Here is a 25,306-nt window from a genome sequence, read left to right as displayed (position 1 = left end):
GAATTTGAACCCAAGATGGTATCGAATTCATGTCTTCCTCCCTAAACCTAAAACATCTTGGCGTTTCTTTCAGAAATAGATGAAAACCATACACCAAGTAAGGACCTCCTCCCAACACACGTTCTTTAGTTTCTAGATTAGGAAATGTGAAAACAATCCATCCACTATCATGTGTTTGAAATTTGATATCTTTCCCCCACCGATTAACCAAGTCAAAGAGAGCCGCAGTAGGTGGCTTTCCACTGATTACATATCCCAGCAAGCAAATACCATACGTTCGCTCTATAGAATCAATCTCATCCATATAAATTGTCACATTGCCAGTACCTGTTTCTATGAATTCCAGTTTGTAGTTGTCCTTGGACATCCTTTTATTTTTGAAAAGACTGACATATGATGCTTTGTTCTTCCTATTACCCATCCCATTAACACCCTTTGGATTGGTGTTAGGTGCACTGTAATTTTTCGGCCGAGAAGATTCACCAATAAGTACAGTTTTACCAACATTCTCTTCAACATTCTGATTTATGACGGATTCCGATTTATCAATGTCTGTAACCTTCGTTTTTCCTTGATTGCTAATATCAGTGCACTGCATTGCCATTGGGCAAATCTTCAAACACCAGGCACGCACAGTTTAGAGCTAATGCGATAAAAGAGTTGGCCACACTGAGAACAAGACCCACGTAATCAGATATCCAGAATAACACCCTCAATCTACACAAAACCACAATCTTAATGTACCCAGAGCCAGTAGAACCCAAAGTACTCGACCGCGCGAAATAACCCTAACAGTAACAGAGTTAACGCAGGAACGATGGAGAAGCGTAATAACTTGAAATTCTTAGGAAAAGATCTATAAAATATTTGAGTACCACTTGTACAAATCAGACAGATGATAAGTTTTGCAAAAGATTTGAACCATTTCAAAATGTAATGTAATAATAATACAAAAGATGGTACTTGTAAGAAGAAGAAGAAGAAAAAAGGACTCGTTCGATTGTACTAGGAAAAAAAGTTAAAAACTGGAAGTGAATGAACCCGAGTAAAGTAATTTTCTTAGATACATTTGTGGGGGGAGGGAAAAGGAAACTACACCACGGAAACCTAGTAGATGGATTGGTGGCTTCAAAGACTAATTTGTCGAAACAGTGAATTTTAGAGTTGAAAAGAATAGACTTGTCCCACACTTTAATAACACAACTTCCACATCAAACCTGCCTAGGACATTTTCAACATCACCGGCACATAATTATAAAACCTCTGCCGGTTAAGAATGCAATGAATTGTGCCAACATGTTGTGAATGAGTGATTTGAATAACTAGAAGTCACAATGGTGTTTGTGAAAACTTATAGTTTGTTTACACGTTAAGACAAGCTCCAGGTAGGAGCTTGCATCTACACGTATACACAAAAATGATAGACCATTTGAAACTTTCTTACCTCATATGAGAATATTTTGTCAGGAAATAATGAGGAGTATCTAGCCATAAGCAGAGGAATTAAAGCATATATTAAAGCTGGCACAGATATAAATCAGAATCAATAAAGTAATCCGGCAGATAACTTATTGCCATACATATTGAATTTTGCAGGCTATATGTAGCTATTAAAATCTCATTTCAAGTAAAAGAAAATACAGAATACACGGAGTAAACCTGCAATCATTGGCATCATGAACAGCTGAAGGAAAATAGGAATCAAGAAGCCGTGGGGCATTAATTACAGCCTGCAAAGCAGCAGCCATTGCAGGAGAGGTCCAATGATGTTCCTAAAACATCACATTGGCAAAGAAACATTAGATATCCAGGCAAACTATGACCAAAGAAATTCCGACTCATTGGTAGAACAACAGAACTCGTTTGCAGGAGAGGTCCAATGACTATCAATAAGCAAAATCTCTAGAAACTAATAGCTTAATTGATCCTTCACTAGAAAGGATCATTATTACTTCAATGGAGAAAAACAAACCAAACTGCTTGGCAAGTTAGAGAAACAGGAGACCATTTGTGCAAACAAATCATAAGAAAAGTTACAGTAACATACTCTCACAATAAATAAAATGAATAAAAGGTGTGTGAAACATTAGTTGGCCAAAACATTGGCCTCTAACTTGCAATAGCACAATCATGGAAAAATAAAGGTGGTTATTAGATTAGATGTTTCCGACCAAAATTGAAGTAACAAACCAGAGGAAAAGCTATAATGGTCCACCGTCTAATAATGATACACCAAATACTTTCATCCTTTGGTTATCCTACAAGTTACACAGAAAGTACCATACAGAAAGGCCATCATTATCATCCTTGAGGAGATCAAGAAAGATATAGTCAACAGTCATATTAGTGCTATCTTCAGATTCAGAATCTGCACCTCCATCTCCAATGGTTGAACCTGTATATGCTTCATCCATGAGTGCGAGAAACATCTGTATTCAAACAAGGGTTATTAACATTGAGTAGAAATATAACTGGCATATTTTCTAGTTCTGTCCAGACCTCAGGTGCAGCGCTTTTTTGAATTAAAGCTATGCTGCTTCCAACAAGTGACCCAGAGCTTCGTTCAACCTTTTCCAGTGCCACAACCAGTACTAGTCAAGACATATAGAAAGATGTCACAGTGTAGAATGATGAGCAAGAAATTTACAGCAAACAGATCTTTCAATTGAAACAATGGTTGTGCTGTTCCTGCATACTTGACAAATTCTTGCAAAATTGTGAGTGCAAATAAGAACCTGTATATCTAACAGATACCTAATCATGTAAGGCAAAAAGTCTAGAATAAAAAAAATTACTTAATTCTACTTTTGCTTCACCAACTCAGCTTAAACAGTGTAAAAGAACAACAAAGATAAATTATATACATAACTCCCCGATGAAATTGTAGCTTAGCACTTGAAGTATGAACACTTTACCTTTAAACTTAATAGGAACAATAACATCCGAAACTAAATTATAAGATTCAAATTATAGCCGAAAGCCATAATCTGAACACCAATGAACCACATGTACTGGATAAGATAAACCCTTTTGCTCCAGAGTGCTAATGAATGCAAGCCAGATATCACAGTTGTCGCAAAATCTAGATAAACGAACTCACTAGGTAAGTCAATAAGTGATTGGAAAAGGAGAAAGAAGGATCCAGGAGACATGAATCCACCGAAAACTCTTATGAATAATTCTTCTAATCTGCATAACGGAGAAAAAGATTCAGAGCTGAAAGACCATTTGACTACAAAACAAACGACAAGCTCAGTGGTGACATAAAATGCATTTATTTGGGTGATATTTCACCAATAATTATCATTCACCAACTTGAATTTTGGTGGATAACAAAGAAGAATGTGGTAGGAGGAGACTTATCTCCATTCCATGCAATCAACTTCAGCATTAATTGGAAAAACTGCATGTTAACAAAATAACTTAATTGACCATATCATGCTGCGAGACATTAAAAGAGGAAAGTAGTGGATTAATTACTATTCTTTCAGTTATTTATTATGTCGTTGCTATCACAAATCTAGAAAGTCATACACTTATCAACACAAAAAATTATACTACACTTACAATTCTTTCAGTTGGTTATTACTTTGTTGCTAATATAAATCTTGAAAGTCATTCTGTTACAAGTTTGAGGCTTTAAGCTATGGGGTGGTAGTGGACTGGACCAAACTGGGGAAATAAAAAATATCTAGAAATAAGAGTGGCAGAACGCATGTAGGAGGATAAAAGGGGGAAGTTAATATTTAGGGGGAGAAGATATTGTTGAGAGATGTAGCTAGTACTGCTAGGAGAGGGGAGAGAATATATTTTATTTTCTATATCGTGAGACCGTTCTATCTTGAGAGAATTTAATCATGACTCACAGTCATCTATTGCACATCATTAATTATATCTTCTCATTTATTTACTACGACGACGAACTATCAAATTATCTCAAACCATATGCATCAATAGTATCTAGAAGAATTTATCTCAAAGCATATACCTGAGGAAACAATGTGGGAAAGGATTTTAAAAGCTTTCCTTTATTTGAGTTAAAAAATTCAATAGTTTTTTCAGCAACAAGAGGGTCTGCAAATTCACTACAAGAATAATCCAAAATCGGCATGTGTATGACGACCATCAAATTGATAGATCCAGGTCCATTGGACTGGATATAAGAAATCACTTAGTAAATAACATGAGATTAACAAATGCATTGTGGAAAACAGATATAACTGAGTTGGCAATAACTCTGATTCCATATACCACAAAAAGTAAATAAACTAAAACCAAGAACGTAGAAACACATTGTTATTTTAGAAGATTTTGAAATTCACCAGTTTCGGTTGCTTGGTAATTTCAAAAGTTAGTAAAGAAAATGACCGCTGTCAGTTCAAAGCGTTGCTGCATACTATCACAAATTCATGAAGTTAGATACAGAATCCGATGACAAAAAAACTGGGGTCATCTAATTTATCAGGAACTCAAGCATGAATAAACAACATATATTCATCAACATAACAATGGAGGCATCCAAAACTAATTAGGTAAATGTAAATGTGACCCGAACCTACAACAGATAAAATGAGGATTAGAAAGCCAGGAGGTCGAATTCAGTTAATCTCATGTTTACCAAAATTAATTTTTCCACTCTTTCAGTCTACTTTTGCACTGGATATCCATTCAATATAGCACACAGCTCATATAGTATAAGTATAGGACAGATGCATAAGCAATATCCCTACATTTTTATTTTTATTTTGCCAAGAGAAGAATGTGAATTTTCCCTTACCGGCTCAAACATGAGCGGGAAAATGTTCTAAGGCAAGGATCAGCATCGTGTAAAATGACATCCCCAAAATCAAGGAAAAATTGAAGAATGGCCTAAAAGACAAAGGATGACAGCCTAGAGTATGACCAAACAATTCGGATTAAAACGAATCAGATTCATCATCAAATGGGAAGAACAGCAGTACTTATTTCACAACAAAACAATGATTGACAGCAATTTTCTACAATTCTAGAAGTCAGTAAGACATAACATCGTGCTTTGTTAATAATTTGGATCTCATTTGTTTCTCTACTGGAAGATGGAGTGAAAGGTAGCCTCTGAAGTAGTTTATTTCTCAGTTACATATGTTTTTCCCCCAAAATCGCACCTTTCCCACAAATATTCCCAGAAAATTCACTTATCCAGTTGATCTCACTCTTACAAAGTTCAGTGTAACATTTTGATCTACGCGATTCAAACAAACTTCAATTAATCCACAAAAACGTGCACTCAGAAATCGTATATACCTATTTAACCAAAAAGGAAGGGAACTAAACGGAATTAAGGACTGAAGGATCGGAAGCTGGGTCGGTGGCGTAGTTGGAATCTCATTCGACGATACCGATCGAAGATGAAATTCGACCTCTCTGGCACTCGACGATACTGATCGAAGATGAAATTCCCATTCCCTATCTCTTTCCTCCATTGTTAGATTCCTCATTTGTCTCTCAAAGAATCACCACTGCTCCGTGTCTACCAATCAAGGATTGCTAATCCATTTACTGTACTTCAAACAACCAAATTTCAAGTGCATCTCACCGAGAGAGCCGTTCTTCTACCTCGTCATATTTTGTTATATCTACTACACGTGTGTAAAAATCAACTCTCATTTGTCCTAAAATAAGTTAAATGTGTTTATCACATTACTATTATTTATTTATTGAACATCCGCATTCGTTACTGTTATAACATCCACCACCTCAGCAAAAATCGTAGGATCCATATGCCACATGCATATTATATTAACACATCTATTCTACCGCATTCATTTTAACATAAACATTCATTATTTGTAGATCCCGCAGTCCACTCATTCAACTCATTCTTATTTTAAGTTATATAAATTCAATTTCAAATTATTTACAAAATTTAAATTATTATTATTTTATATAAATAATAATATGTTTTTATAATAATAATACATTATTAAATTAAATAATATACATATATATAAATATTAATAAATATAATTAATGCATGGCGCATCTCATTCACTATATTTAAAAAAATAATAATAAAATAATATTAAAAAAGGTAATCTGGACTTTAAAAAACCCACAAGTGGGTGGGTCACTCACATTGATATTAACACGACAACGTATTTAAACACTAATATGGGTGCCCTTAAACGACAAGGATCTCAGTTATTTTTTTTGGGCCATTTTTTTATTTAAGGCCAATTTTTTATTGTCCCTGATATTTTGCTATATTAATGTCGCGTGCCTTCCTTAAAAAAAAAGTAAAAATACAAACTTCGTTGCCACGTGGTGAGCCAAAATTTTCGACAGTGTTAATTTAGCCCAGTTATCGGATAGTCCGGCCCACTGCCAGCACACAAGGTAAGCCTGTCTAAACTCGACCACGTCGGTTTCCACTATCGCAATCTTTCCTCGGGGAAGCGACGCAGTGCTCTGCTCCTAAAAGCCTAAACCTTAAGGTTAGTCCCCTTCAATGGCTGCCTCCATTGTTTAATCCAAAGTGTTGAATTTTTTACTCAACGGCACTTCAGAAAAGAGAGAGTCCATGTACTTGTATTCAAAAGTTCGGTTGGTGATATGATAGAGATTGCGGAAGATTATTTGAGATGGCTTTTGTTTTGAAGGAGGATCTGAAGGGGATTGTGAAGTAGTATAATACTGATTTGCGTGATAATGTTTGGTGGGTAGAGCGCCGAACAAATTAATGCCGTGAATTTAGTCTCCCCCGCTTGCGCTTTATTAAAGATTTCTGGATTCCCTCCTCTCACTCTCCCTGCATCTTTTGCTTGATAATGGTCGTGAAATTGTACTAGTTGTTAACAGAACTTAAAACTTTTAACATGAGTATCCAGCGAAGTTCTAAAGAAGCTGGTGGTATGCAATGGTTATGGATGGAATTGGATTGTTATTGGAATAAACGACAACTGGATTAAAAACTTCAACTTGCTTGGTTATTATATATCTCAATTTTAGGTAGCCAAACACAGCATTCGATGAAAGCATAAACTCGACTATCCCCGACCCATCTTCTCAATTGCTGCTCAGAATCATCGCAGCTTCTCAATTTTTCGAGTTCTTCTGTTTGAGAAATTTGGGCTTTTTTGTTAGGTGCCGGAGACAGATTGAAGCATATGGCTACAGATATTGAAACAGTTGTGCAGAGATTGAAGTCGTTTCTGGGTCAGATACTAACGGAAAGAGGCATTCTTGAGAGAATTGTCTATAAACACAAAAACCAACATCGAAGATGCTCTTACTTTCAATATGTGCTGAAGGTTCTTTTTCGCTCCGCGTTTTGCGCTTCCTTGTGAATGTGGCTTGGTTTGAAGTGGGGAGTTTCTTTCTTTCGTGTTATTGTTTTGTGACGTATTTTGTTCTTTTTTAACGGGTAGGTTCGACGAGATTTGAACCTTCTGAAATCAGTGAACTTGGAGGAGATATTGGACGCCTCTTTCTTGGTGATCAACGGGAATAAACCACAGCAAAAGGTGCAGCTTTTGGAAAGGTCTTATATTCGTTTATTGCTGTTTTCTTCTATTTATTCTCAGTTTTTCTTATTTTCTATACTACTTCCGTTGAATTCCTTATATGCACCAGTCTTACAAATGCTCATCCCCTTTGAGTTATATTATTTGTTGGCGACCCTTGTGGTTTTAAATATGTACTTGTGAATTCTTAGTTATTTTCGTAGGCCATTTTTATGGTCACTGGCAATTATCCATTACTGTTCTGCTTATAACTATTTACTTGTGTAATGTATCTTGTGAGTACTTAGCTAATCAATTTGAGCAGTGATTTATTAGTAGTTTGGGAGTTTGGATCTGGGTTGAATTACACAGTTTAAGTGATTGGGTCGGGATATTAGTTAAAGTTTCTAGTGAAGACACTATATTTGGTTAAGGCTTCTGTTGTGTTTCCCACTCTTTTTTGTAAATTCTCGTCTTGGTGTATGAATATTTCACTAGATTAATATAGTTTTGGAAGGAGGACATCTTAAAACTTATTTATGATATACCTATTTCTTATCATATGCCAAGGAGAATAAACTAAACTACAACAAACTGGATTATTCATTTTCATCTGTTGGTAATGTAGTTAAAGTTTAATCACTAATTCTTTGTATCTGTTGATCAATTTTGCATGTGAAAGGAAATTCTTGTATAATATTTTTTGCTGTTTTTGCGGCTTCAGTTTGAAGAGGAGACGGTGTGACGGTGGCAAATACAATTTTTTGGAGAGGCTCTTGGGAGCTGCCCGCTTACTGTCACAGGTTTTCCCTTCAAACTTTCAGTTTCCTTTTATCGGACCAATGTACTCGTAGTCGTAATGTAGACTATGCATTATTGCAGATGGTTGAGCCCCTGTTGAGGGCAGCTATGTATCCTTTCATTTTGGTGTTTAGTTTAGCCTCTATCCTTATATGTAGTTGTGATGTGCATGAAATCAACCAAAATGTTCTTTGTCAATGTTTTCTCTTAACAATTCTAAGGGAGATATCTACACTGCTTGCTCAATCATTTTTTATGAAGTTATCCCTGACTACATTGGCCGTGCTTGCGCGCCTTCGAGTATTAGTTCAACAAGTAAGTATAACTGTGTATCATATAGCATACACACCCAGACTTCACCGCCTTTAAGAATCTTTTTGTCATATTCATCGTTTTAATCATAGAAAAGTATTTTGGAACATTGTTTGCCTTGATTATGTACGCAGGTACTTGTTGATGTTGTTCTTGTCTATAATTATGTTTCTTCTCTTTCTCAAAGGGAACATACTATAAAATTAAACCAAGAGGGATTTGAGGTTAGTCTGCTTTAGTTCAGCAAAAGAGATCTCTCTCATGCAACACATTCATTTTGATTTCGAAAGTTGCTTTCGATACATGTAACAGCTATTTCGAGAATATTATCCTAGGAAGATGGAAGCTACCGTGACTTTAGACTGCATTTGGCAAATAGATAAGTATGTGTTAGTCGAGAGGACATATGAAAGTGAATCAAAAAGTCAAGAGAAGGATGGCGAAGAAAATGTCTTCATACAGCCATCAAATATAAAATACGATAATATTGAGGCTTTCCTTGGAGGTACGTCCTCTAAATCAATGTGATGTATTATATTAATACATTATTCAATGACGGGGTTACAGAAGTTTTCATGGACCTTTAGTCTTCCTCTTTTCCTTTCCTCTTCTTTCTGTTGAATATCTTTCTTGTAGCTTAATGTATTTGGGGTGTGTGCATGATGTTATTTCCCTTTTTTATTCATGTAGTAGATGAATCTGATCCCATAGATGTGGAGCTTGTTTCAGCAGAACCGATTGTTGGTGAAGAAAGTCCAGTGAACCATCTTGAAACGCATGTTCAAAATGATTCACATAGTGCTGGATCATCGAGTTTTCATTTGGTTTCCCATAAATCTGAAACATGCGGTGAAAATTTGATGGAATACGATTCATTAACTGCTAGTAGCACGGGTCCTCTTGTTAAGCCTGTGAAACATAGAAGCCCAACAAAGAAGAGTGTTGCATTTGTATCTGTTAATCCAAGGAGAACACCATTAACTGCAAATCAATCGAAGTTTCAGCTGAGAGGAACCGAGAAGAGTGGAGAAGATCACTGCTGAAATTCACAAGAATAGTCTTTTCTGAGTAACAAAGAAGGTGAATATACATGAAATTGAAGTTATATGAGATTTTGATACAAATTTAATTCTCAAGCATCATTAAGGGACATCATATTTTTGTAAATCTAATTTTTATTAGATTGATTAATTGGCATTCGGTCATGTTAAATTCTGTTTTTTTTTCCCTCGTGTCTTAAGATCCTTATTTTATCAAAGGTGTGCGCTTCTGAGCTTAATCTATGTTACATTGGTATGTTATAACTTTTCAGTGATTTTATATAAGATTATCCATTGATGTTATTAGATTTCACAACATTTTTATTTGAATTCAAAACATTGATGTTTTTACGACATATTTGTGTGCATATGATATCAAGGTTGGTACCATATTTGGTGCGAGGTTTTGGATTTGTATGAAGATCTCAAATTTGGTGTATATGAGATCTCATGAGATTCAAGATTCAAACCACTATATCTCCTTACTCGAAAAAGATTATTATTATAACAAAATTTTCGATGAGATGTGTGACGAATCTTTTATCTGAGTTACTCATAAAAATGTTATTTTTATTTCAAAAATATTATTTTAAATATAAGTACAGTTTACGGTACTGTGAGAAGTCTCACAATATGCCTAAATATGAGCAAAAAATTAAAAAGTTCGTGAAATCTCACAAGAGATTGTATTATTATTTGTGAGAAGTGTATTATTATTTGTGAGAAGTTTTTAACTTTATCCGCCGGATTTTGGGGCGAGGGGCGAGCAAGGCTAAAAATAAGCGTTCCAGGTCTCTATTATTTTCTTGGCCGGGCCATGTATCCTCACATTTTCCGGAAAACGATGATGTGATGTGTCACTGTTAATATGACGACAAACAATGCTAACATCAGGAGCGATTTTGATCTTAAAAATTCAAAAGATTGTTAGTCTTCGCTCTATAAATTACAAAATATCCCCAACACAATGTTATTAAAATAAAATTAATGCAGTTTAAATGAGTTCTTGTGATGAAGATACGTAAAACTTCTGTTAAGTTTCACTCTTTTGTGTGGCATTCTCGTCTTGGTATATCTGAATATCTATCTAGATTAATACAGCGTTGGAAGGACAACTTTCCAACGAATAAATGGTTATCTGATGGGCAGTTATTGACTTGCATGAGTAGAAAGTTATGAACTAATCAGAGCTCGCCACCGCGTTCCTGTTCGACATATATATCTGCATCTTCCGACTTCCATTTGTTAAAGAAATGCGGCTAGATATTTATCATGCTTTTACCTTATAATATGTTTCACAAGTCGCAGAAGAATAATCATAAAACCTTGGAGTCCCAGTAATATAAAAAGGACATCTTTATTCAGCCTGAAACTGGAGAAGATACACTCACGCTGCACCAACATGTAGAACTGTACAATGTAAAAATTACACACGATGGTATGCATAAATTCTACTTAATTATTGCATGCATGCGGACCTCCTGCATAAAATCAGCAAACCAAATTAATGGCTGCACAATTAGCGGGAGACAGGCACAACTTTATTCTCGAGGCATGAGGGCTGCGTGGGCTATCGAGTACTTCAGGCAGCATTCAGGCGGCAATGCTCGCGCATTTGCATTCCGCACATTTGTGGAAGATTCTCCACCATTTCCCTCATCTCTTGCATTTCACCCCTTCTGGATCCCTGCTCCCGTTGTTGCTCCCTCCACATCATTTTCATGGCTTCGCACCTGCATGGAGAGCTGATCTGCTCCAGCTGCTGGCAGCACTGCTGGAGGTGCTCTCCTTGGCCCCGCATTGGATTGCTCACAGCGCTCCTCAGGAAGGAGGCATCCAAGAACCGTCCTCCCATTTTCTGCATCCACATCTGGCAGTGGCTCATCTTCTGTTGTTGTTCGTATTCCTGCATGCAGGAGTCGCCCCTACCACGTGGGTTCTCCTCGTCAACCATTGTGGTGGTCACCACCGTGGTGTAGGTGGTAGCGCTGGCCACGGCAAGAAGAGCAGCGAAGAGAGCCGCGAAAGCGATGACTTTAGCCATGATATTTGCAGATCGATATAAACTGAATACTGAATTGTGCTTGGTGGGAGGAAATGGAAGGGGACGAGGATGGTATTTGTAGCGGAGTAAAGCGCTTGCATGGTGAGAACGTGGAATATGATTCACATGCAAAACGGAAACATGTCGGAGAGGTGGCATCACCATTGGAATCGAGCTTCCACGTGTGTAAATTCATGCAAATGCCCTGGTTCTAGACATGATACAAATCAACACTGCCAATATTTGGCGGCATCTGATCGTATTTTAGAAAAATAAACATTCTGAGAATAAAATGTACATTTAGTTATATTTTAAGAGAATGATGATAAATGTCAAATTTTATCTAGGTGGCACATCTTGAATACCTATATATCAAATCATTATTATTTTATTTTATGGTAAAAACTTGTGTGAGACGATTTCATGGGTCGTATTTTGTGAGACGGGGTCTCTTATTAAAATCATCCATGAAAAAGTATTATTTTTTATGCTAAGAATATTACTTTCAATTGTGAATATCGGTAGGGTTGACACGTCTCACATATAAAAATTCATGAGACCGTCTCACAAAAAAACTATTCTTTTTGTTGATTTGTAGAATCATTTTTATACGTTTCTTAAAAAAATGATCATTATTATACGAGATTAAGTCTCCTATCGATGTCCATGTACACATTTACAGAGAAAAAGTTGTAGTACGTAGGGAAAGGGAATTGAGAAGACCTCCACAAAACACCAGCGCATGTTTGGAGAACATTCGATGACAGAAACAAACCTTGTTTGAGTTAGAGCTCAAAACATTTGGATAAATGAATAATGAAGAGTGTTGAATAGAAAAAGGAGTGAGACTTGTCACATGTCAGAAAATGAGACAAGTTAGGTCTCCCTTGTAAATTTCAAGTTTGAGTTAGGGGTTTGGGCCCCAAGGTGTACCGGAAGCTTTTAGAAAAGGGAAGACGCTGTTGTATCTCGGTAGAATGCGTGCGCGCGCGGCCAGCTGGTGAGACGTAGCGTGGTGCGGTGTGGTCTTTGACCAATATTAATCTTTTTGGACCAAATTTATTTGAAAATTAGCACTCGCGCCTGAAACGCACAACATCGCAAGATGATGCATTCGGACAGAACTAGGCGCGCGGGTGCGCCGCTTCCCGCGTGGATGCACGCTTGTTGTTGGTTCAGCGCCAACGGACAGAACCCTGCGCGCGGCCGCGCGGCTTCCCCCGCAGGTGCGCGCATTGCTCTGCGCGGCACAGAACAATGCGTGCGGCCGCGCGTATTGTCGCGCGCTGCGCAAATTATGAGATAACCAAACGTTATGTGTGTCCCTTGGCCATCATAACATATTCTCCAAGCTTCTTTTGGCACAAACCATTGTGACCCTTCACTACTCTCGCAGAAAATTGTGACTCTTATCCGCATCCGGTCTGAAAAGACGCGTCTCTTCTACGCATCAGGTGATCATTTATAAATAGTCCTCTCATACATCATTATTGGGGTTCGAATTTTTCTTACCATATTGCTGCACTTATTTTTGTTTCATATTTGAAAGCTACTGCGATATTTTGTTCGCTATTTTCGAGAGTTTGTAGTGCTGCAACCTCTCGATTTGAAGTTGTTGTATCTTGAGGATGATTGCCTGCAACGTATAGCACTTTTATACGGGCAATTTCGTCTTGCGGAGAAAAGAAATTCCTTGCATCGACTTGCTTTTTCTGTTGCTGCTTTTGTTCTTAAATCAAGACATCCTGACGAACAACAAAAACAAGTATAATGGTTAAATGAAATATATTTGTAAAAGTAGGTTGTGAGACGGTCTCACGAATCTTTATCTGTTAGACGAGTCAACCCTACCGATATTCACAATAAAAAAGTAATACTCTTAGCATAAAAAGTAATATTTTTTCATAAATGACTCAATTAAGAGATCCGTCTCACAAAATATGACCCGTGAGATCGTCTCACACAAATTTTTGCCTATTTGTAATATGCTAACGATGTGAATGAAGAAGGATGTTTAATGCAACCAAATAAATGTAATCACAGATAAATTTTTGAAATTCAGATTATTAAAAATTAAAGACATGAATAAAAATTATATTACATCCCGACCTTAATAAGTGCATCAAACGATAATTGATCAATTCTTAGGTGGGCCTCCAACATTAATTCTTAAAAAAACACACACACACAAAATCATTGGTCTCTGTCCACAAAGATGCTCAGTGAGAAACGAAAATTAAAAGCCCTCAAACTTATCCAAGTTTAACTAGAGAACTGATCGACCACAAGGTAAATTTATACAGCCACCACCGAACAAATACAACGTGATCACAAGATAAAATATTTCGGGACACATCTTGCGCTTGAAGAATCATCAAGCTTTTTGCACAGAGAATCCAAGAATAAATTCCTTGATTTCATTGCTGGCTGCTCTATCCAACGCAGTCCGACCCTGTGCATCCTTGATGGTGCAATTAGCTCCAGCTCGCATCAACTCTTCGATCTTCGGTTTATCACCCTCTGAAGCAGCCATCAATAACAAAATATCGACAGGGTGGATGTTCTGGTTCAATAGAGCCTCCATTTTATCGTATGAACCCTCCACAGCTAACATGCCCATATAGTTGAAGTACTGCTCAAAAGTTCAAATTGTCACAGAAACCACGGTTTTTAAGAAGATTAAAACTATTAATTAGAATATCAAGCTGAGGAGATACACTTGACTCTATCAATGCAGCATCAACTTCAAATTTTATACTGGATAGGCTTCAACGACAGATTTCACTGCCTCGTTTTCAATCATAGCACACACAGTCCTCACCTTCAAAATTACTATTGCACTATACAAACCAAAGCATCTAAATTTGTATCAATGATACTACGGCATTAACCAAACAATCCAAGCTTGTCCATCTTGTAGGTTAAATTCGAACTACACTGCAGCTTCAACCTTGAAATGGATATCTAATTGGTGTATCCAGTAAATATTCGATCAATCAAACACTACCTTTTACGGTTCCAGTAATCCTTTCATCATTGTTCAACACATTTCAAGTGAAAGTGATGTATGGTATTCCAGTACTGACTTAAATAAGATCACCGTAACTAATACGTTCGCAAGCTTTTCCTAAGAAAATCAGGGCGAAACAGAGGAGGATTAATTTTCTGTGGAATTTTTCTCAAACTAAAATCTTTGCGCCAAAATCCACCTCAGAATTGCGAGGTTCATCAACTACACCACAGCATTCAAGTTGCAGGTTCGGGGCTCTAAAAGTTTTTGCATCTGGGAAATAATCAGCCATTAAGTGTCAAAGATTAGGCAGTAATCGATACTTATCTTTTCACATTCTGTTTTCCCAATCTAACGAACAAAACTTTGCCGTAAACTCAGCAATAGAACACAAAAAAGCGCATGAAAAAATTGCCAACAATTAAGGCGTAAACAAGAACAAAATCAGTAGAGATATACTACACCTGTTCAACATCGTCGCGGTCAAAATCATCGCGGGACTGACTACCATAAATGCCGGCACCTTCAGCATCGACTCCATTCTTCCCGAACTTGAACCAGCAAGTGGTTCTCGAACCGCAGCTGGGACCCAATTTTCTTGTGCTTCTGCACCATCCAAGACCATTTGCACCTTTTGCACAACCCAGAAATGGACAAGTCCGCTGCGGGAGAGGTACAACAGCATACCCACTTGAATAAGAAGAAGAACCTATAGGTTTAGAGGAGAATTTTGGTTGGAGAGAAAGTGGAAATGTTGACGCCATTGGCGATGGTTTCAGATTCTCACCGACTGTGGAAACCAACGGTTCTTATCGTCTATGACTGTAGGATTGAAACTTCTTGTACTTTATATGATCATCACATCAAAGTGGCACAGCGAAAACGTGAGGGTCCATAACCAACAGAACGCAGGATCGAAACATGTCTCTTATCATCTTTCAAAATCCATTCTTTTGTTTTTTTTTTCCATTTAATCAATACCAAGTTTTATTCCCTATGAATAAACAAATATAATTTTCTCTTTTTGAAATCAAACAATATTATAAAATAATTTTAATAGTTATCAACTTCAGTACTTCAATAATAATATCAAATGAACTTCAGGATCCCTTGAAAAAAGATATATAGATTAACAGATTCTAATTATATTAATTTAGGATGCCTATTATGATACAATTGGGCTCTACTTTTGTGAAAATAGCCCACGTCTTATCCCATTCCCTTAAAGCCCAGCAATTACTGTATACAAAGTATCGCCATCTAATATGAATGTACCATTAATCTAATGGATGCTTTATTTTGATTATTTTCTTTAAAAAAAAGTTAAAATAGTGTTTGTTTAAATGATAAATGTGTCCATTTAATAGGAAAACAGTCTATAGGTAAACCGCAATCAATAATACATTTAATCATATCAACAAACAGGTAATTTAGATTAGATGGATATTCAATTGGACAGAGTTTGTGAATATTTATTTGATCAACACAATCTCAATGTGGTTTACAATGCTAACATGTAGTATTTATTAATCATAAATGATACTCACGGAAAATTTAGGGTCCGATTCCAGCAAGTATCACTAGTCTAGACGCAGGTTTCGAAATTGCCCTGATCCTGAAATCACGAATAAGACCGTTAGAAGAGGGTCAGTAGGATGTCCCGGCATAGTCTCTCCGACGCTCAAGTCAGAGGACTGAGGATATAAGTGGAGAGCAGCTAAAATTGCTGCTGAAAAATAATATAGTGAACGCCTGAGTTATACACCCGAACATGATATTTATAGGAGAATACATGAGTTGATGAGCTTGTCTTCCATTTAGGCTAAAGATGAGTCAAGGATAATAAGCTCATTCATAAGATATCAAGAAATTTATTCAATATCCATCAAAGTACAACATCATCATAAAAATTAATAATTAACAGGTAATTGGCATTTTTATATTGAAACAATGTTGGAAGCTCATCAAAATACTATGACACACGTTAATCTGATGGGGCTCGCAAACCTAGTAGATTAAACAATACCACAATAATATTTTCTATGGGACATCAACTTTTATGGTATGTGATGGAGACGAGTATATGCAAGCAACATGTGTTGAAATGTTTGCATTATGTCCCTCAACCACATGTTCAATTATATTATTGAAAAATTAATTTTTGGGTCCTAAAATTCAAAATTTACACGTGCAATCTTCCGATTTTTCAGCCACGACATGTCAGTTTACTGCATTCATTAATGACTTGATTATGCTCAAATAAAGAATTATCATCCTATTGGAATCAGATCTGAACTTTTACATATTTCCCAATTCTTGAAAAACAAAAATAAAAGAAGATAATTTACATAAGTAAATTAAAATTGGATTACTTGAAATGAAAATGGGGAATTTGAACCACTTTTAGTCACAGATCTAATTGACTATCCAAGAGCACAGGTGCTGCTTTTGCTTTCGATTTTAGTAACCACCATTGATAGCAACCCCTCCCTTCCTTGATTCTCATCCTTCCCTTCAAATATCTTGAATCTTCAATTGAAAAGATTTCATATTTACCTCATTATCCCTCTCCCTGTTCCTCTTAAATTCAATAAATCTTGAATTTTGCGTTGTTTAGTTATTCTTGTGCTGCAAAAATTCAAAATGAGCTCGCAAAGATCTTCAAAACCCACGAAACCTCCTAACCAAACAACCCCTTTGAGATCTTCATCTGCTTCTTCCTCATCTTCGTTGTCGTCCCATTTGGCCATGGTTGAATTGAAGCAGAGAATCCTTACTTCCCTCTCTAAACTAGCCGACCGAGACACCCAGCAGATCGCTGTTGAAGATCTTGAGAAGATCATAAATGGACTCTCAAGCGACGGCATTTCAATGCTACTCAACTGCCTTTACGACGCCTCCAATGACCCCAAGCCTGCTGTCAAGAAGGAAGGTCTCCGCCTCCTCGCCGTGCTATGTGCCGTCCACACCGACCCTGCCGCGACCCACCTCACCAAAATCATTGCCCACATTGTGAAAAAGCTCAAGGACTCTGATTCACAGGTCAGGGACGCGTGTCGTGATGCCATTGGTTCTCTGGCAGGGTTGTACCTGAAGGGCGGTAATGGTGGGGACGGAGTTGTTTCTCTGTTTGTGAAGCCTTTGTTTGAAGTGATGAATGAGAATAACAAAACTGCCCAAGGCGCCGCTGCTATGTGTTTGGCTAAAATGATTGAAAGCGCCGCTGACCCGCCTTTGGTTACGTTCCAGAAACTTTGTCCTAGGGTTTGCAAGCACTTAAATAGTCTGAATTTCTTGGCTAATGCTTCACTACTGCAAGTGGTTTCGAGTTTGTCCCAGGTTTGGTCCCCAATGATGATGGATTGATCTGATTAGTTGATGTTTGATATCTTATTTAATTCGCCTTTTGAATTCATTACTACTTGGAAACTTTGTTTTTGATGTTAATCGAGATTTATGAGAAAAGCTTGCTGAAGTTTGACTGTATCTTAAGCTATTTCTGATTATTTTTTCTACTTTTTGTAATATGTTTGGTAACACCATAGTGAGAGACTAGATCAATCAAAAGCTATATTTGATTATTTATTCTGCTTTTTGTATATATGTGATAACACCATAATGAGAGTAGATCGACGGAATATGGAATATTTGTCGTATTGGTTTCCACTGTTTTACTTTGTGCTTACACATTTGAGGCAAAACTCCTAGAGCATGATGAACTTTTACTAGACAATGTTGTATTACATTGCTTTAACAAATCACTTAAGCCAGGATAATTTTGATATGCCCTAGAAAGTAGAGTCCATCCTTCTCTATGTTTTATTTCTGTCTACGTGGTTTCCAAAAGTTTGGCTGTACTGAAACATGTGAACCACCACAGAAACAAGTGATGTCGGTACTTTAAGTATTTATTCACCACCCTTACCCTTGTCAAGGTCAATAAGGGTTCCCAATTGTCATCATATCACTTTACATATCTGGCATCTTATTATATGCTAGGAGAATGAGCTTTCCGTGGATGAATTTCAACGTGCAATATTTCTTCCACTCATTTTGATTTAGTCTGTTCAGGTTATTACATTCTGGATTTCTGCAATACTGGACAATAACATGAAGATGTCAGTTAATATTCTTCTGTGGTGATAGTATACATGTTCTTTATGTTGTTGTAGGTTGGAGCTATCACACCCCAAAGTTTAGAATCCTTGCTGCCAAGCATTCACGAGTGTCTTGGCAGTTCAGATTGGGCCACTAGAAAGGCTGCAGCTGAGGCGTTAATTTCCTTATCTTCTAACACGAGTAACATAACACCGGAAGGAGCTGCTTCCACATTGAATGTGCTCGAGTCTTGTCGATTTGACAAGGTATTCATGCATCAAATAGTGTTATATCTATCCAAACTACTATTCATCAAAACAGTATGATATATTCCTGAACCATCTTTGACTTTTTATCTTGTATGAATTTCTGGCATCAATGCAAAGATACTGGTTTATTTAACAGTTGGGTAAGGTATATTTTCATACGTGATTCTCCACTTCTAAAATGATGTTTTATTTTCTTAAAAGGCGATTTTAGGTGGGAATTTCAGTCAGTTGGGGATGTATTACTTCTAGTATTATGGGTAACCTAACCAACTATTATAATGCCAACTTTTCCTTAGATTAAACCTGCGAGAGAGAGTATGACCGAGGCTTTGCTGATATGGAAGAAAATTGCTGGGAAAGGAGATGGATCTTCAGATGATAATAAAGCTTCATCTCATGGTAGGCATTTGATAAAAAAAGCTTCATCATTTAATATATCATTCAGTTGGAATTTTTCTCTTCACAAGTTCCATATTAAAACGCTCAATATTCAGAGGGTGAGGCTACCGACCCATCAGAAAGAAACGATCTTACAAGTCTCGGTGTTAAAGGAAGCGAAAATTCTGTGAAGGAAAACAACATTTCTGACAAGACTGTAGGGATTCTAAAGAAGAAAGCCCCAGCATTGACTGACAAAGAACTTAACCCTGAATTCTTCCAAAAACTAGAAACTAGAGGTTCGGGTGAGTTACCTGTAGAAGTGATTGTATCTCGCCGATGTATTAAAGTTTCAAATTCACAAATTGAGGAAGAGTCAGAATCATATGATACAGATCTGAATGGGAACGTTGGGCTCAACTTACAGGCTGGTGAAATCAGAGGGAAATATGGAAGCATGGAAAGGGGCATTGTTGGTGAGCATGGGAATTCTTCTAATCAGCGAGAGTCATCCAACATTTATCCTGATTTTTCCAGAAATTCAGGTCAATCTGAGGGATTTATGAGTACTAAAGGAAATTGGTTGGTAATTCAGAGACAATTGTTACAACTGGAGAGGCAACAAGCTCATCTAATGAATATGTTGCAGGTTTCTTTATTTTATTTGCATTTAGATCTTGATTCCTGAATTGGCATTTATGAATATTTCTTTTCCATTGCAGGATTTTATGTGTGGGTCTCATGATAGCATGGTGACCTTAGAAAACAGAGTACGAGGTCTTGAGAGAGTTGTTGAAGACATGGCACGAGATTTGTCTGTATCCTCAGGCAGAAGGAGCAGTAGTTCTATGGTAGGATTTGAGGGATCTTCAAATAGGTCTGTCAGCAGATACAATGGCTTTCCTGACTATTCCAGTGGAAAACTTGGAAGAGGTAACGATGGGCGCGGTCACTTTGGAGAGAGGTTTACTGCATTTGATAATGTTTCTTCCGGACTGAAAGGTAGGGGCTCTTCTTGGAGATCTGATGTATCAGATTCTTGGGACTTCCCCACATATGGTAAAAATGGCCAAATTGGCTCAAGAAGAGCTGCTGGAAGTGGTCCGACAGATTTTAGAAATTCTAAAACAGAAAATGAGGCTGATCAGGCTGGTAGCCGGAGAGCTTGGGAAAACGGAGCAGGGCCTGTTAGATTTGGTGAAGGACCTTCTGCAAGAAGTGTTTGGCAAGCTTCAAAGGATGAGGCAACCTTGGAAGCTATTCGAGTTGCTGGTGAAGACAATGGAGTTACACGTAGTGCTCGAGTGGCTATACCAGAAATGACATCTGAAGCACTAGGAGGCGATGGTCCAGTGCAAGAACGTGATCCAATTTGGACGTCTTGGAGCAATGCAATGGATGCTCTTCATGTTGGTGATGTAGATTCAGCTTTTGTCGAGGCTTTGTCTACTGGAGATGACCTCTTACTGGTAAAACTCATGGACAAATCAGGCCCTGTAATTAACCAACTCTCAAATGAGGTGGCCAGTGAAGTTCTGCATGCTGTTTCACAGTTTTTGTTGGAGCATAACTTGTTTGATATGTGCTTATACTGGATTCAACAGGTATAACTTCTGTTTCCATGTTGGTATTTAAAATTTGGTCTTTTCATGCGACATTATTTGACAGTGGTGAAGGATAAGTCTATTGATTCTGTTCTGCTTCCTTGACTCAGTTGGCAGACATTGTCTTGGAAAATGGTCAAGATATTCCTGGCATTCCGATGGAAGTGAAAATGGAGATTTTGCAGAATTTGCAAGAATGTAATTCAGTAGACCTGCCTGAGGACTGGGAAGGCTCGTCAACAGACCAATTGCTACTGCAGTTGGCATCTGCCTGGGAAATTGATCTGCGAAACTTGAGTAAATAGCCGTCATAATTCCTTTTTGCTTGATGATGGTGTCTGGAGTTGACGTTTGATGCACATTTTATATTTACGCACCCTAGCTCAAATGCCTGGAGTGCGTTGTTAAATATTGCAGTTGCATCAATCTTGAAATGGACGTAGAGAATTTTGCCTGAGTGCATTATTTGTTTACAAATTCTCTGAGATATTAGCAGAATTGTGTGCTGATGCCTCGATCGTTTTCATTCAATCAATTTATTGTATGTTTTTTTTTTATTTGGAGCTAGTGATTGTGTATGTTAAAATGCCAATACCCTATGAGCATAAAAAAAAAGGAGAATTGATGATGGTGCTTATAGTGCCATAAGAACGATGTAACTTTATTTTTAGTTTTTTTTTGCAGAATATATTACTTGATTTTTTTTATTTATTTTTTGAATGGAAAAAACATTCATTCATTAACCAACAAAATAATCCAAGTCATGTTTTACAGCAGTGCTAAAAAATGAAGGACGTAATTCATGAAACACTGTGGAGCACTAAGATAGAATACATGAGATGTCACTCTGTCCGCTACTTGATTTCCATCTCTCTCACAAAAACGAACGTTTCAATGAATGATTTGCAGCATCCCTAAGAGAATGAATACCATACAAGCATGAGTAAAGCTTAAGCATCAGAATACCAATCTTCTTCGACTCACTAACCCAGGCAAACAGCGTACAAAATTAGTCAATGAGCCAATTTTGCATAAAAATCGTCTATTTGAATCGCTCGTTAAAAATATTATTTCTTATAAAAAAACGTGGAGATATATCGGAAGGATGGATTTTATATTAGACCACATACAATTCTACCATGTATTATATCAACCATCGGATTCCTTAGACTGGGACAAGTTCTCCAGTGTAGACCGAAGGTAGACGAAAGACAGATCAATCACTATGTCATACTGATACCATCAACCTAATCCATATTATCAATAGAATTACTTAACAAGATGGACGATCGAGGAGACTCGCAAGCAATAATTTCACAGGAAATCATCGATTTCCATGGAAGCTTACTCCACACTTCACTTGTACAAGCGAAACTCATTAATGATGAAAAAGATTTTCTACATCCCTCAGAACCATTTTCACATCACGAATTCAGTCTACTTTTAACGATAAAATTATGTCAAGAAACATCATTGGGATGTGGTTATTTCAAATATCAGAAGATAACATGGACAAATTTCTTGAAATAATCGAGCAAAGTATTTTTGCTGTATGATGCAAAAGATTGCATTTTTTACCAAAAGAAACATAAAAATTGAGGGCGTGGGGGCGTGGGGAAGAGAATCCCTCGGAATAATAATATCATCATCGATATCAGGCCACTACTTTCGATTTATCATAACGATCTTCACAGGGATTTTCGAAATAAAAGATAAAAAAAATGGAATCGCTGGAGATAATTAACCCTAATTGACGCAAAAGTAACCATCGAAGCTGACGAGGGCTTCAAGACGCACACAATATATACACAAGGACAATGGGCCGGGTAGTTACCGATCACAAGGTGGGCTTCTGACGTGAATTAGTGGGCCTCATCGAGTCAACAATACAAGAATTTCTCTTTTTGTATTTTTTTATTAAAAAATAATAATAATGAGTTGCAACTTGCAACCCCAATTGACATATTTTTTGGCTTCTTGATAATTGCTTTTTCATTATTTAATCAAATAAATTTCATTTAATACGAATTTTTTTTAATAAAAACCCCCTTTCTAAAAAAAACGCTTTTAACTTAAATATTTTTTCTATCAAGATAGAAATTATTTCTTATTTGTGGAATCCAATTAGTTTTAACTTTTTACCAGCTTTTATCAAAAAAAATTTACAAATATTTATTGGTTATTTATATCCACCTATTTTATGTATTTGAGAGTTATTTTCTTTATTAAGTATAAAAACTATAATACGTTAAGAAAATAAGTATAAAATACATAAAATGTTACAAATTAAAACATGCTTTGAAAAAATTAATATCAAATACATAAAAATGTTTAAGAGGTGAAAATAAATTACCCTATATTTACATATCTAAAATTTGTATCTTTTTGTGGCGTATCTAAGGATATTTACGGTTGAGTAGGTCATTTGTGAGACGGTCTCACAAATCTTTATCTATGAAACGGGTCAACCCTACCAATATTCACACTAAAAAGTAATATTCTTAGCATAAAAAGTAATATTTTTTCATGGATGACCCAAATAAGATATTCGTCTTACAAAATAAGATCAATAAGACCATCATACACAAGTTCACGCCTTTACGATTCTATTAACCATCCGAACCATTGACTCAATTCTGTTTGATTTTTAGTTTTTTTGAATATTTTGTTTTTGGTTCGATTCGGTTTTTAAGTTGGTTAACCAAAAACTGATTTTTTCGTTTTTAAAATTTTAACTCACTCACTTACTGTGAAACAAGAGTCCCCTTCACGGATCATCTCACATAATTTTTTACTTATATAGTTCATGTACCATCCGAAGCATTGGTTCAATTCTATTCTATTTTTAGTTTTTTAGAATATTTTATTTTTGGTTCGATTCGGTTTTTTCGTTTTTAAAAACTCACTAACGTACTATGAAGCGAGAGTCCCCTTCACCGATCCGTGATGGTTCCCTACATCTCTTCATCTATATTGAATTGATACATTGCTCGTATGGAATATATTTTGTTTTAATTTTGTGCTGTGATTAACTCTAGCATCAATATCGACTGCTGGAGAATGTGGCAAAACTGTGGACCGATCTAATGAAAGAACAGCTCGCTACTTTTCGTTCCCAGCTTGAGGAATTTGCTCGCAAGCGCAAGGTTCTTTTATTGTTCTGTGTTTATTTCTTTGATCTGCTGGCTTGAATTTCAAGCTGTAGTTTTGGTGTTGTCTCCGTAAAGGTTGCAAGGATATAGGCGTCAAAATGTCTATGCTGGAAAAATACGAAGATGTTAAAAAAAAAAAAAGCTAAATCTATTTCTTGGTATTTTGGTTTTTGAAAAAAGGGATAGAATTAACATTAGGCCGATAAATTTTTATTTATTTATTTTCTTATATAAGATTTGTATTTCCTCGTGTTTGGGCAGAATGACATCCGCAAGAATCCAACTTTTCGATCTCAGTTTCATGAGATGTGTGCTAAAGTCGGAGTGGATCCTCTTATTGATGCTAAAGCGAAATAACACGTGAAATGGAAGAGAATGAAGAAGTCTTATTTCTGAAAAAAAGGACATAAGGCATTTATAGCCATGTACAGAGGAAAAACAGGAAAGCCACATTTCATGGCAAGTTGCAACTAATCCTAAAGAATAGGACACCCATATGAATAGGCTTATTAAGAACATGAATAATAACTAACTTTGATCATCATTCCCTCCCTTAAGCTAATGCATCTGCATTGAGCTTAAACTTCAGCTGCATTAATTACTCCAAGCATCCCACGAAGCTTCACAAATTTCTCCTAACTGAGAGGCTTTGTCATTATGTCAGCAATCTGCTCGTCAGAGCTACAAAAACTCAGTTTCACAGCTCCATCATTTACCAAGTCCCTGAGAAAATGAAATCTTACTTCAATGTGCTTGCTTCGTCCATGGAAAACAGAATTTTTGGACAACTGAATTGTAGAGTTGTTGTCACAGTGAATTTGTGTGCTTCCTCTTTCTTCAGCTCCAAGTTGCTTCAAGATTCTCCTAAGCCAAATACATTGACAAGCACAAAGTGCAGCAGCAATGTATTCAGCTTTTGTAGTTGATAGACTCACTACTTGCTGCTTTTTCGAAGCCCGTGAAATTGCTCCAGATCCCATAACTGAAAGCAAAACCTGAAGTGCTCTTACGATCATCCAAATCTCCAGCATAGTTGCTATCCGTATAAGATAAGAGACCTGCATTTCTACTGCCTCTTTTGTAGAGTATGCCAAAATCAGTGGTTCCTTTTATATAC

At 36.7% G+C, this 25,306-nt stretch overlaps 4 protein-coding genes, 1 long non-coding RNA gene and 1 other non-coding gene across 8 annotated transcripts; 3 read left to right on the top strand and 3 right to left on the bottom strand.

Annotated features, from left to right (window-relative positions):
• Window positions 1-6,369: 6,369 nt before the first annotated feature.
• Window positions 6,370-9,937, top strand: LOC142519340 (uncharacterized). Of its 3 annotated transcripts, none has more exons than XM_075622321.1 (8): window positions 6,370-6,473; window positions 7,123-7,289; window positions 7,407-7,519; window positions 8,206-8,284; window positions 8,364-8,597; window positions 8,729-8,818; window positions 8,907-9,099; window positions 9,285-9,937. In XM_075622321.1, exons 2-8 carry the CDS (start codon window positions 7,146-7,148, stop codon window positions 9,635-9,637), a joined length of 1,206 nt encoding a protein of 401 aa, XP_075478436.1. In that variant the 5' UTR covers window positions 6,370-6,473; window positions 7,123-7,145; the 3' UTR covers window positions 9,638-9,937. The 3 variants fall into 3 exon arrangements, with proteins under 3 accessions (XP_075478436.1, XP_075478438.1, XP_075478437.1); XM_075622323.1 differs by lacking the exon at window positions 6,370-6,473 and having other exon boundaries at window positions 7,138-7,289; window positions 8,364-8,392; window positions 8,504-8,597; XM_075622322.1 differs by lacking the exon at window positions 6,370-6,473 and having other exon boundaries at window positions 7,138-7,289; window positions 9,288-9,937.
• Window positions 9,938-11,216: 1,279 nt separating this feature from the next.
• Window positions 11,217-11,678, bottom strand: LOC142518464 (2S seed storage albumin protein-like). Its single transcript, XM_075621248.1, has one exon. The coding sequence runs from the start codon at window positions 11,676-11,678 to the stop codon at window positions 11,217-11,219; it is 462 nt and encodes a 153-aa protein (XP_075477363.1).
• A 2,133-nt stretch (window positions 11,679-13,811) lies between these two features.
• Window positions 13,812-15,541, bottom strand: LOC142519287 (protein LHCP TRANSLOCATION DEFECT-like). Its single transcript, XM_075622255.1, has 2 exons — window positions 15,153-15,541; window positions 13,812-14,310 (listed from the first exon to the last, which is right to left on the bottom strand). The coding sequence occupies exons 1-2, from the start codon at window positions 15,450-15,452 to the stop codon at window positions 14,053-14,055; spliced, it is 558 nt and encodes a 185-aa protein (XP_075478370.1). The 5' UTR covers window positions 15,453-15,541; the 3' UTR covers window positions 13,812-14,052.
• Window positions 15,542-17,105: 1,564 nt separating this feature from the next.
• LOC142517951 (microtubule-associated protein TORTIFOLIA1-like) lies at window positions 17,106-21,683 on the top strand. Its single transcript, XM_075620486.1, has 6 exons — window positions 17,106-18,027; window positions 18,861-19,052; window positions 19,352-19,454; window positions 19,550-20,082; window positions 20,156-21,037; window positions 21,148-21,683. The coding sequence occupies exons 1-6, from the start codon at window positions 17,332-17,334 to the stop codon at window positions 21,340-21,342; spliced, it is 2,601 nt and encodes an 866-aa protein (XP_075476601.1). The 5' UTR covers window positions 17,106-17,331; the 3' UTR covers window positions 21,343-21,683.
• A 976-nt stretch (window positions 21,684-22,659) lies between these two features.
• LOC142519993 (small nucleolar RNA R21) lies at window positions 22,660-22,736 on the bottom strand. The gene has a single exon (XR_012813872.1). It is a non-coding gene; the product is annotated as a small nucleolar RNA R21 (small nucleolar RNA).
• Window positions 22,737-23,996: 1,260 nt separating this feature from the next.
• LOC142519205 (uncharacterized) lies at window positions 23,997-24,524 on the top strand. The gene is made up of 3 exons (XR_012813724.1): window positions 23,997-24,183; window positions 24,243-24,347; window positions 24,451-24,524. It is a non-coding gene; the product is annotated as an uncharacterized LOC142519205 (long non-coding RNA).
• The last annotated feature ends 782 nt before the right edge of the window (window positions 24,525-25,306 follow it).

This window comes from Primulina tabacum, chromosome 11, assembly GCF_025594145.1.
Source record: "Primulina tabacum isolate GXHZ01 chromosome 11, ASM2559414v2, whole genome shotgun sequence".
In the NCBI taxonomy this organism is placed as follows: Eukaryota; Viridiplantae; Streptophyta; class Magnoliopsida; order Lamiales; family Gesneriaceae; genus Primulina; species Primulina tabacum.
The sequence above is the reverse complement of the archived record's forward strand: the minus strand, read 5'-3'. Positions and strand labels throughout refer to the sequence as shown.

Excerpts from the sequence above, each read along its gene's own strand:
- LOC142519340 (XM_075622321.1), top strand. The coding sequence starts at position 7,146 with ATGGCTACAGATATTGAAACAGTTGTGCAGAGATTGAAGTCGTTTCTG. Across the intron at positions 8,819-8,906 it reads TAAACCAAGAGGGATTTGAG|CTATTTCGAGAATATTATCC; the intron begins GTTAGTCTGCTT and ends TACATGTAACAG. Across the intron at positions 9,100-9,284 it reads TATTGAGGCTTTCCTTGGAG|TAGATGAATCTGATCCCATA; the intron begins GTACGTCCTCTA and ends TTATTCATGTAG.
- LOC142518464 (XM_075621248.1), bottom strand. The coding sequence starts at position 11,678 with ATGGCTAAAGTCATCGCTTTCGCGGCTCTCTTCGCTGCTCTTCTTGCC.
- LOC142519287 (XM_075622255.1), bottom strand. The coding sequence starts at position 15,452 with ATGGCGTCAACATTTCCACTTTCTCTCCAACCAAAATTCTCCTCTAAA. Across the intron at positions 14,311-15,152 it reads ACCGCGACGATGTTGAACAG|TACTTCAACTATATGGGCAT; the intron begins GTGTAGTATATC and ends ACTTTTGAGCAG.
- LOC142517951 (XM_075620486.1), top strand. The coding sequence starts at position 17,332 with ATGAGCTCGCAAAGATCTTCAAAACCCACGAAACCTCCTAACCAAACA. Across the intron at positions 19,053-19,351 it reads AGTCTTGTCGATTTGACAAG|ATTAAACCTGCGAGAGAGAG; the intron begins GTATTCATGCAT and ends ACTTTTCCTTAG. Across the intron at positions 20,083-20,155 it reads ATCTAATGAATATGTTGCAG|GATTTTATGTGTGGGTCTCA; the intron begins GTTTCTTTATTT and ends TTTCCATTGCAG.